Source organism: Danio rerio, chromosome 12, assembly GCF_049306965.1.
Source record: "Danio rerio strain Tuebingen ecotype United States chromosome 12, GRCz12tu, whole genome shotgun sequence".
In the NCBI taxonomy this organism is placed as follows: Eukaryota; Metazoa; Chordata; class Actinopteri; order Cypriniformes; family Danionidae; genus Danio; species Danio rerio.
The window spans coordinates 50,390,001-50,403,103 of NC_133187.1; the positions used below are offsets into that span (position 1 = coordinate 50,390,001).

Below are 13,103 nucleotides of genomic sequence, written 5' to 3' on the forward strand. Positions count from 1 at the left end.
GCCTTAAAAACTAATGTTTTTTTAAAGTAAATTCTGCATGTGTAAAACTCAAAAGGTGGACAAAAGGCCCATCAGAACACAAAGCAGACTGTTGCGTGATTCACAAGCCACACCCTCAAAATTTGCATATACTTTAGGTCACATCAAAGACTATAAAACAGAGACTTGTGCAAGACGTATGATTATTATATGAGTTTTGATTATTTTCCCCATGTATATTTCAGAGTACATCATGCTGTGTGTGTGTGTCTGTTTGTGAGCTCATTAATATTCATGAGCATTCCAAATATGGTCAATTATGGAGCTGCTGAGTGTAGAGGTATTTTATGGAGCAATAAATAAGCATATAAAACCATTTCTGGATTTTTTTTAATCATTCAACAACCCAAGCCATATACTTACTACATAGATATCAGAAAACAAATGAACTTAGTGAATAAATGTAATATATGGCACCTTTAGGGCTCTCTCTATACATTAAGACCTCATCACCACTTTACATTTCAACTGGTAACATTGTCCACATTTTAACTTACAGTATATTTAGGTATCTATTGTAAGAAAGGACAACTAAAGTCTAAAGACACTTTTTTTACCTGATTACCTACATAATTACACCAGATTAAAAAAAATTTAATTTATGTGGGGATTTACCAAACCCTCTGACCTTTAATGTATTAATGAGAATGTTTGATAAGCTTTTATATATTATTATATTATATATTTGCCGCTTTGTTACTTGTATAAAACTTATTAACTATTAATTATACATAAAAACAAACCTAAAAAAATGAAAGGAGACATGGGTTACAATATATTAAAGATCAAAACTGAAAAGTGCATCACCTCAAACTCGCCCTTTGTGTATTTGGCATCAGGAACGCTTACGATTTCATCCTCACAGAACTCTGGAAAACCCTGTCAAACAGAAAAAGATCTTGAATATAGTGATGTACAACTGTACCAGGAGTAGTAGTATATTGGGGATTTATGGATCACAGTTGATCTGTAAACCTTACCTGAATGCATGTGAAAAACAAAAAATTAAAATAAAATGTTTTTCTTCTTCAAAATCTGAAAAACTGGTTGATTTCCAAGGTTAAATAGATAATAAAATAAAATAACATTAAACATTTTATATAAATACAAAATAAATGAAAAATAGCTTGATAAAAATGTATACAAGAGACTTTAAAAAATACATTAAAAGTAAAAATGATTAAAAACAAATAACTTAAATTAAATAATTAAATAAAATGAAAAGTTATAAAATTAAATCAATTGTAAAATAAATAAAAAACAAAATATAAATAAATTAAAAATAAATAAATAAAAATGAATATAAACAACTGTAAAAAATAAAAATTTTAAATATATTAATATAATTAATAAACAGTCATACAAAATAAATTTAAAAACAAGTAAAAATTAAACAAAAAAATTCAAAAATAAATTAAAATGAATTGTAAAATAAATGGAAAAATAAATTAAAATAAATTAAAAATAAATAAAAATAATTATAAAATAAATAAATTTAATAAATAAAAAAAATATATAATTATAAAGTATTTATAAAATAAATAACTAAATAAATAAAAATTTAAATAAATGAAAAAAATACAAATAGAAAATAAATAGAAAAGTAAATATTTAAAATTATAAAATTGATGAAAAAATAAAAATTTAAAAATAATTTAAATGCAAATAAATCAAATAAAATAATTAAATGAAATAAATAGCAAAATAAGTGACAAAAATATTTAATATAAAATTTATGAAAAATAAACAAAAACTTTATACTTATAAAATAATTATAAAACAAATAAAAAAAGATATAAAATAAAATAAAAACACAAAATAAAAATATATTGATATAAATAATGAACAGTCATATAAAATAAAATAAAAATATTTAAAGTAAAAATTAAACACAAATAAATTTAAGTCAATAATCAATTAAAATGAATTGTAAAATAAATGAAAATTAATATGAGATATAAAAACTAATTATAAAATAAATAAATAAAAATAGTTAAATAAATGAAAAAATAAATATAAAAATAAATGAAAAATAATTATAAAAAATATAAAATTAATGAAAAAAATTACTTAAAATGTACAAAATGAAATAAAAAAAAACGTAAAAAACTTTAAAAATTAAAAAAAAAAGTTGTAAAAAAAAATTTTTTTTTTAAACTACAAATAGTAAAATCTTCACGATGTTGATATGTATTTTGTGAGTGTGTGTAGCAGACGTACGTTGAAGTGCCAGAGTGTGAGCGTTGCGATCACCATAGCTGTGGTGGTCCGAGCTTTACCATTGGAGCAGTTAAAGACGAAAGCAGAGAGAGAATCTTCAGCCAGAGTCGCTTTCATCACATCCAGCAGCTGATCAAAACCCTGAACACACACACACACACACACACACACACACACACACACACACACACACACACACACACACACACACACACACACACACACAAACACACACAAACACACACACACACACACACACACACACACACACAACATTACAAATGAGACAAATAAAGCAGACAGATGAAGCTGAATACTTCATTCTGATTGGCTGATGATCACTCTAAAGTGTTTTGTTATTGTCAGATAATCACACAGATAAAGTAGTTCCGGCAGGTTGAGCGCATTACAGCTCCATATCATACAGCCAATCACAGCATCTAAATGACGATTATGTGTGTGTGTGTGTGTGTGTTTACAGTGTGCTGCACCTCTTCAGATGGAGCAGAGCATTCTGGGAAGGGGATGCGCCTGTATTGCAGTGCATGGTGGGAGCTCTTGAGCTGGTTGAAGATCTCCTGCACGGTGGAGCAGCTCTTGATCATCTTCATCTGTTTCTCCTGCTCCAGAGTCACTTCCAGCCACTGCTGACTGGCTAACAGCTGCGCTTTCAGAGACGCTTCCAGACTCTACACACACACACATGTATGCACACACACACAAACACACACACAATTAAAATTACTGTTATGTTATGAAGCATACTATGTATATAGAGAGTAAGTGAGAGTAAATACAATCAGCAATGTGTGTGTGTTTGTGTGTGTGTGACCTGGATGTCCTCTGGCTGTGCTGAACACACACGTATGCACTGCTCCACACGCGTGGGCTCTCGGGGACTGAAGATCTGATTATTGGCCTCCAGCAGCAGCTCGTCCTGCAGATTCACCCACAGCACAGACGAGTGTTTGCGCTTCTCATCACACAGATACGCCAGAACCACTGACGCCGCCTGGTGGACAATACACACACACAAACAGACACACACAGACACACAAACAGACACACACACAAACACACACAAGAAATAATGATGCAAAAAATAAAATAACATATGCAAAAAAATAAAATAAAATAAAACATTATTAAAAATAAGCAGCAAAATAAAGTACAGATAAAAGAATACATTTATTATAATAAATATAATATATAATTAGATTTTATACATTTTAATTTGTGCATTTTTCTACACTATAAATAAACTAAATGTTAAAACCAATTTTACATAAAATACACACAGATAAACTTATAAATAAATAAAATAGGTAGAACAATGACATTAAAAAGGCTGTTATAATTAGTTTCAAGATTTAATAAAGTTTAGTTTAATATTTTACTTAAATTTTAATATTAAACTTAAGTAAATTAAACCTCAATATATATATATAATACACAAAAGTAAAATAGAATAAATTAAATTAAATATTAAAACTTTTAATGCATTTAAAATGCACAAAAATAAAATCAATTTAAATGTCAATAAATAAATAAATAAATAAATAAATAAAAGTTGCATTAAAATAAAATACAGAAAATAATCTATAAAAATAGAATAAATGAAACACAAAATTAAAGCAACAAAGTAAAATAACATAGAATAAAATAAAGATATAGAATAAAATCAAAACTCGTCAGAGACGATTAGTGAAGCAGCACCTCTGATGTGGGCTGTGCCATCCCGTATATTGACATTTTGGGCACTCGTCTGAAATTGGCCACTTTCATCTCCTTAATGGTGCTCAAAACATCAGGAGCCAAATATTCATCTGCGACCTAGAAATAAAGGACACGCTTTCAGAAATAATCCATCATCTCCGCTAACTTGCTTGCAGAGAAATGTCATGTCATGTTATATCTTTTTAAAATGCGTACTCTTTTACAGTCTGTAAAGGTAGCTAAATGAATAAATATTTAATCTTTAATTAAATATAGTTTCTAAATGTGCCATTAAATACAACAACATCTAAATAAATTAAATGAAAAAGAAGAGGTGTATTACAATTAGTCTACACTCAAAGAAATATAGATTTTTTACTTGTTCAAAAAACTAATTTAAAATGAGCTGAAACTACACAATTCTTGAGGTTTCGTTAGGACAACTTATTTATTTTATGTTCAATCAACATATATTTGTTAAAAGTGTTACAATCGATTTGTGTTGGGACAACATTAATGAATTGTGTGGAACCCTGCATTTTTTCAGTGTATTTTGTGTGCTTGAAGGTCTGTTTTGAATTCTAAAACCAAAACAATTTGAACATTTCAATCTTGATAACTGAGGTGGAAGACAGAATTTTCTGACATTAAAACCAGCCAATTGTTTTGTAAAAATAAAATAGTAAATAAGCAATAATTGAACGAATAATTTGATTTGTTTTGCGTATTTGTAAATTAAAAGCATTAAACTCCATTCCTGTTTTAAAACAATAAAAAATATTTATATACATTATTTACATACATAAAATATAATGCAAATAATACATTCATTCATTCATTTTCTTATCGGCTTAGTCCCTTTATTAATCCGGGGTCACCACAGTGGAATGAACCGCCAACTTATGCAGCACGTTTTTACGCAGCGGATTACCTTCCAGCTGCAACCCATCTCTGGGAAACATCCACACACACTAATTTACACACACACTCATACATTATGGACAATTTAGCCTACCCAATTCACCTGTACCACATGTATATGAACTGTGGGGGAAACCGGAGCACCCGGAGGAAACCCACGCGAATGCAGGGAGAACATGCAAACTCTTCACAGACACACCAACTGAGCCGAAGCTCGAACCAGCGACCTTCTTGCTGTGAGGCGACAGCACTACCTACTGCGCCACTACATCGCCTATAATACAGTCATATGTATACACTAATTTTAAATACATTTATTTATTTCTGTGTTTATTTATTCAGAATAGTGACTGAATTTAATGGTTTTAAAAATCTATTTCTTTTTTACTTTTAAAAATTACTTTAACCAAATGTAGCATGCAGTGCTATTGTAACACTATTATTGAATATTATTATGTTAGTTTACTTGTGTTTATATATAATACTTTTAAGTCTATTAAGTTACTGAGTTTACTCATGTATTATTAGTGCAATTTTGTATTATTGTATTTTTATTTAGCAAAATAAAGTCAACATTAGTCAGTAAACATGCTATGAAATAGAAAATTGTTCAAAATAAATGAATAAAAACTGTACATAAATAAATATTTGTTTTATTTAAAACAGTGACAGAATTGATGGTTCAAAAAATACTTATTTTATTTATTCATATTTTTATAAAATATTTATTTAATGTATTTAATTAATTATTTAAATTAGTTTTAACAAATTCCGTCCCTATTTTAAATAAACAAATAAATAAACAAACGAAATTATTGAAATTATGAACAAAGTCTACAGATAAGTAAGTTATTGCTGTATTGTTTAATATTATTATATTTGTTTACTTACATATTTATATATATATATTAATGTTTTGTTTTTCTTTGATAGAGTATAGAGTTTTTTTGAGTTTATGTATTATTATGATCATCATCATTTTGTATTATTGTATAGGGGCGGCACGATGGTGCAGTGGGTAGCGCTGTTACCTCACAGCAAGAAGGTCACTGGTTTGAATGTCAGCTGAGTCAGTTAGTGTTTCTGTGTGGAGTTTGCATGTTCTCTCCGTGTTGGCGTGGGTTTCCTACGGGTGCTCCAGTTTCCCCCACAGTCCAAACACATGCGCTACAGCAGGGGTCACCAACATGGGCCTGTTCTAAAAATAGCTCACCATAGCACCACATATGAGTAAGCTGCATCTAATATTTTTATAGGTATTCTTTTTAAATCACACTTGCATTGGTGTAAATTTGAAAATTACTTTGTTATATATTAAAAAAAACTTTAAAAACTATTTCAGAAAATTGAAGTGTTGCATATTGATATTTATCTAACTTAAGTCATTGTTGAAAACTACAGTGAGAAATCATTAACATGGTCAGTGTCTTCACATAGATTAATAATAATAATAGATTAATAATAACATATAATTAAAAGTAATTTAAGAAAATGTGTTATTTAATAACTTGTAGCCCTTCACACTAATCGGTACCCAAGAAGTAGCTCTCAGTTTCCAAAAGGTTGGTGACCCCTGTGCTACAGTATAGATGAACTGGGTAAGCTAAATTGTGGTGTATGTGTGAAAATGGGAGTGTGTGGTTGTTTCCCAGTGATGGGTTGTAGCCGGAAGGTCATCCGCTGCGTATAACATGTGCTGGAATAGTTGATGATTCGTTCCGGTGGTTCGGTGTATTTTTATTTATTTGGAGACGTTGTATGTAAACATGTTTGACAATGTTTTGACAGTCTTTAAAATAAAAAACAAATGTTGTTCAAAATAAATAAATACTGTATATAAAGAAATAAAGAAATACAGTCACAGTATTTAATGGCTTAAACCTTAACTTTAAAACTATTCTAACTAAATCTGGCATCAAAATAACATCACACAAGTATAACAACGGACAGAAAACAGCACTCCACTATAGTACGGCTGTTTTTGTGTGTCTGAAGGTCTGTTTTGGAAAAAAATGCCACGTAAGACGTTTGATTTCCTCAATTCAGCGCTGCAGAATCTGTCCAAGGCCACTGCAGAGAAACATCTGATGATGTCACACTTTCCTTAGAGACCGTCGCTAAGCAAAGAAAGTTCTCAAACCCCCATTAATGTCAACAGAGAATCTCAGAACACTATGAAGACAGCAGCATTTACAGCAGATTTTCCATGCTGATCAGATATGGTTTAAAATGAATCAGTCAGATCAGATGAAGGCAAATCAAAACATGTATATTTTGATATTCATAACTTGAATTCTGGCCTATTAGGAGGACTAATCACTTTTATAAGTGGTTTAAACCCAGTTGTGTGTCAGCAGTGTGTGAATATATCCAGCCTCTAAAGGTCAACATGAATTAACAGTTATTGTTATAATCAGACTTGATGAATGAAACACTTTGATTGACACTCTCCCTTTGTACGTATCATCAGAGGGGGAAAGCCCCACCTACTAGTGACTCCCTCATTAGCATAAACAGCCCTGAGTGAGAAGCAGCCATCCCGCAACAAACAGAATTAAGAATTTAACGGCAAAGTACTAATAATTCAACATTATTATCAATATTTAGCTTTTTCATTTACTAAATATTTTATTATTATTAAATTAATAATTAGCACTTATACGCAAACTTATTATCAACATTCAGTTTCTCTTTTGCTGAAATATATAAACAAATTATATACTTGGTTTGTAGCCATTACGGCAATTTAAAGATATTGATTTTATTAACAATAATAATAACAATAACAACAATAATTTAATAACAGTAATACAAATAACTCAATTCAAAAATTCACTTGAATAGTATTAATAATAATAATAATAATAATAATAATAATAATGATGATTTATTTTTGTTGTTATTAATATTATTATTGCTAGTATAAAATATCAAAAAATAAATACATTTAAAAATTAAATAAAAGAAATAAAAAATTAAATAAAATAAAATAAGTTACTAAATAATAAATTATTTAATTTAATTTAAATAAAATTAATAAAAAATATTAAAAAGTAAATAAATAAATATATTTTTAAATTATAATTTAATTAAAAATGTTGAGTGTATGGGTGTTTCCCAGCGTTTTGTTGCAGCTGGAAGAGCATCTGCAGCGTAAAAAATTTACTTGATAAGTTGGCGGTTCATTCCACTGTGGCGACCCCAGATTAATAAAGGGAATAGGCAAGAAGGAGAATAATTGAATGAATAGAATAAACTAATAAATAAATCAAATGAAATCCAAGATGAATGAATTGCAGTTACTCACCAGAACTCGAGCTCCTTTAGTGACGAGGTCAGCTGGTGCTCTGAGCTCTGATTGGTTCATGCAGGAAAGTAGGCGGTAGATCCAGGCATTAGAGCACAACCATTGGCTGAAGTTACACGCAAACGCCAGCGGATACTACAACAGAGATTAATGACATGAGAAACACCAGCTGACAGGTGAATATTGATATCTGAATCCACTGGAAACACACTCTACCTGCTCATGCAGGTAAGCATTGAAGACGATCAGGTAGAAATATCTCTCCAGACTCTGTAGAGCTCCATGGAGGAAGTAATCTTTAGTGCTGCTTCCCTGAAAACACACAACACACACACACACACACACACACACACACACACACATTTGCATCTTAAATGATTTTGAAAGAGGTCTTTTCTGGTCACCAAGATTTAATTAAATACACAAATACAGTTTAATTGTGGAGTATTTTATGAGATTAAAATAAAAAATAAGTAAAAATGCTAAATATTTATGCACATTGTTGCAGATGTGAGATGTTGTTGTGCTGATTGTAAAAGGCCTCAGTCCTCCGTCAGTCCATCATCACAGTGCTTCAGTATTATTACTCTGTTATTATTATTCCCTCCTTGAGCATCTGTCTGCGCTCCCATCTCACGCCTCCAGAAGCCACCACATTTACTGTGTTCATAGCGTTTCGTCTTGGTCTTCTGAGGCGCAGCTCATTTATTAGAGGAGAACAAACAACACAGTGGACAATCCCAACTAGGGCTGCAACAACGAATCAATTAAATCGATTACTAAAAGCACTGGCAAAGAATTTCATAATCGATTTGTTGTGTCGCGTGACATTTGGACGTTTGATTATTAAAAAACACTTTAGTTCAGTGAGGAGCAGAGTGAACACGGTCTCTCTCCAAACTGATACTGATACAGAGTTCATCGCCTCATAGACAGAGATGAGGAGGAGGAGAGCTCAACAGCAGGGTCCTACTTTTGTTCCATTTTTAATGTGATGAGCAGAGCAGAGCTCTCAGTAAGGGACGGTCTGAAAAGGGCTAACCCCGCTGAGAAAGACGTGTCATATTATAACAATTATGCAGCTTTTTAACCGCCTAATGTAAATACACACACGTACTAGTGAAACAAAATATTTAGAGTTTGTAAAACACACAAGGAAGTCTAACAATCCATTCAAATATGATTTGCAGATGTGTTTTACTCATATCAGACACACATTACACACAGTGAAAGTAACTATAAAGTTGAATCTACTCTTCTCTAAGTTCACCAGCCTTACTTGCATGTATTTGGGGAATAACTGGTGAATTTACGTGCGTAATCCTGCATCTTCTGCTTTTATGAATGAGGCAAACGTGCGGCCGCAAGTAAACATGGCAACAATTATCTCACGTTGTAGATCACGATCACTTACACGTTTCTGTGAACTGGTAAAACTGTTTGAGCAAATAATCACCAATTTTTTCCCAGAAAACAAAACATATTTTTTTATGCTGTTCCATGTGTTTAGCAAGTTTTTTTATTTAAAAATATTTTGATATTTGGACTGAAAACAAGACAAAACTACTTAGTTTTTAATTATATTATTATTATTATTATTATTATGTTTTATCATTATTATTATTATTATATTATTACTTATAATTTATTATGATAATAATTGTTATTAATGTATTATTATTATTCATTATTATTATCATTATAATTATTATTATTTTAATTATTATCATGTATTATAATAATAATAATAATTATTATTATTGTTACTATTTATTATTATTACCATTATTATCTATTATTATTATTATTATTATGTATTATTATTATTAATATTATTATGTTCATCATTATTATCATTATTATCATTACAATAATAATAATAATAATTATTATTATTATTATTATTATTATTATTATTGTTATGTGTAATAATAATTATTATTGTTGTTTTTATTAATATTTATTATGATTATTATTATTATTATTATTATTATTTATTATTATTAATATTATTATTATTACAATAATTTATTATTGTTGTTATTATTATTATTATTATTAATATAATTTTGTATTATTATTAATATATTATTTTTGTTATTATGTATTATCTATTATTATTATTTTCTATATTATTATGTTGTATTATTATTGTTATTATTATTTATTATTATTACTATTATTATTATCATTATAATATTATTATTATTATTATTATTATTATTATTATTATTATTATTATGTATTATCGATTATTATTAATATTATTATGTTGTATTATTATTGTTGTTGTTATTATTATTTATTACTATTATTATTATTAATATAACTATTATTATTATAATACCTCGGGAATGAGCTTTTTTGAATAAACGGTTGGAAATTATTGCATTTTTTTTATCTGATTCATGGATTAATAAAAGAAAATAATAATAAATAAATCAACAGATTAATCGATTATTAAAATAATCATTAGATGCAGCCCTAATCCCAACAGTGCAGCAAACTACACTCCTCTCAGTGACATCTAAGCACGTTCAGCAGGAGCTGATAATTTTCTTCTCTTGTTTGTCTCAGATTGGAAACGCTGCTTTATTCACTGATGTTTTGCATGATAGTACAGTTTGTGCATAAATCTGATTCACTTTGAGCTAGTTCTCACCTGTGTCTGATAGTCTTCTCCGATGCCCTCCAGCTTCTGTTTGTTCTCGTAGATGGACTCTCGGATATCGTGCATCTCAGAGCACAAATCAATGGCACGATTCACCTGAAACACAGATAATTACAATAAAACAGCCTTTCTCACCTGTACATCTTCACATTCATTCTTACATTCACACCTGTACATCTCTACTTCACATCTTTTACTTTTGCATTTTTTGGTCATGGTTCTTTTTGAAATAGGGCATATGCAGGAATCAGACAGTGAAAAATCAATGCATTTAAGACTTTTTGCAACACTCTTTCCCTACATTTTAAGACCTCATTGCCACTTTAGGTTTTATTGCCAAAATTTGTACTTGCACCCAAAATAGGGCTTAATTTGCATCATGCATCTCATTATAAGAAAAAGGGGCGGGGCATAACAACACCTGTTTATTGAAGATTATTTTGAACAAAGGAAAACACAAACCTCCTCCATGACCTCTTGACCTTTAGGCAGTTTACTGATGAGGCTCTCGATGACCCGGAACTGTATCTTGTGTTTGTCTTTCACTTCTTCTTCAGCTCTGTCAATAAACACACGCTTCTCTCATTTTAAACCCTTTTGCAGCTGTATTCTAATTCATAACATATTACATATAATATTCGTTCATTCATTTTCCATACATATCATCCATTTTCATCTATTTAGTCTAATAAACAACAGTGCTTTAAAATCCACAGTAAATATAATCCCTCAAAATATTTCCTGATTAAAACGTTCTCTAACATTATTTAAAAACATACATTTTATCGAAATACAGTGGGAAAATTAAGGATTAAACATCAGCATTTTTCTCAGAAAGCACATTTCTAAAGGCGCTGTTGACTTGAAACTTTCACCAGATGTTGGTAACAACCAAAGAAATCCATATAGGCAATGAAAACAAATCTAATTAGCTTACAAATGAGGTTATGTGTAATAAAATGAAATGAAAAAGTATTGAACACACGAAGAAAGGGAGGTGTAGTTTGGCAGTGAAAGCCCAGACAGCAGCTGAAATCTCTCAGTAGTTCTTCAGCAAGCCTCTGCCCATCCTCAGGCCCCGTTTACACTAGTGCGTTTTAGTTTTAAAACGGCGTTTTAGATCAAAAAAGATCCACATCCACACTACCGTTTCACCTAGCGTTTCAGAACATATCTCTGTCCACACTACGCCACCAAAAACGTATATCACGTGACCATTGGCGCACTCTGGGCATGTGCGTTCTAGTATAAACAGGAAGCATGTGTCTCGCTCGGCATTTGGTTATTGTTAGTCAACAAACGCCGGTTGTACAATGAACGCGATGGCAAAGAAAGCAAGAGAGGTATTTTTGTGGACAGACAACGAGGTCGAGTTGCTACTAAACGTAACAAATGAATAACTGCACAATGGCGCCTAAAACAGACAATAGTGCAAACAACGCTCCCATTTCTGTGCCCATGTTGTTGTTTTCAGTACTGTCTTCCGGTAGCGTTAAAGCCATGTGTTATAGTCATGTGATAGAGTCTTGATGAATAAGGGAAGGATACACAATGACACAAAAGCCCCAATCAGCTAGCGAATCTCAGCAGCCCCGCCTCCGTTTTCAGATGTCTCCGTTTCCCTCATCCACACTGAGACGGAGCAGCAGCGTTTTAGTATGAAAACGGCCTCTCCAGCGTTTTCAAAACGCTCCGTTTTCGGCGCTCGAGAACTCCGGCATAGTGTGGACGGATGGCGTAAAGCAAAACTTATGCGTCTTAAAACGAAAACGCATTAGTGTAAACGGGGCCTCAGTGTGAATGAAGATCAGCTGCTTCAGTCCAACATCTGCATTAGATGAAGATGAACCCAGGGTGGACATTTCAGCAGGACAATGATCCAAAACAGCCAAGGAGACTCTCAGATGCTTTCAGAGAAGGAAAATCAAGCTGTAGAATGGCCCAGCCAATCCCCTGATCCGAATCCAATAGAGAATACAGAATACATTTATATTTAGTCATTTAGCAGACGCTTTTATCCAAATGAGGACAAGCAAGCAATTTACACAACTATAAGAGCAACAATGAATAAGTGCTGTAGGCAAGTTTCAGGTGTGTAAAGTCTAAGAAGGAAAGCATTAGTATTTTTTTATTTTATTTTTTTGTAGTTAGTGGTGGAGCCAGAGAGGCAATTGCAGATTAGGAAGGGAAGTGGAGACTAAATAGTTGAGTTTTTAGTGGTTTCTTGAA

At 30.9% G+C, this 13,103-nt stretch overlaps 1 protein-coding gene across 5 annotated transcripts in view; it reads right to left on the reverse strand.

Annotated features, from left to right (window-relative positions):
* pald1a (phosphatase domain containing paladin 1a) overlaps positions 1–13,103 on the reverse strand; it is a 185,565-nt gene that overhangs the window by 32,275 nt on the left and 140,187 nt on the right. For 4 of the 5 annotated variants that reach the window (XM_073917452.1, NM_198811.1, XM_073917451.1 and 1 more), the window contains 9 exon segments: positions 11,337–11,433; positions 10,866–10,970; positions 8,420–8,515; positions 8,204–8,338; positions 3,976–4,092; positions 3,092–3,271; positions 2,751–2,948; positions 2,260–2,400; positions 847–918 (listed from right to left, as the gene is read on the reverse strand). In XM_073917452.1, the coding sequence (XP_073773553.1) occupies positions 847–918; positions 2,260–2,400; positions 2,751–2,948; positions 3,092–3,271; positions 3,976–4,092; positions 8,204–8,338; positions 8,420–8,515; positions 10,866–10,970; positions 11,337–11,433 (1,141 nt within the window). 5 annotated transcript variants of the gene reach the window in all.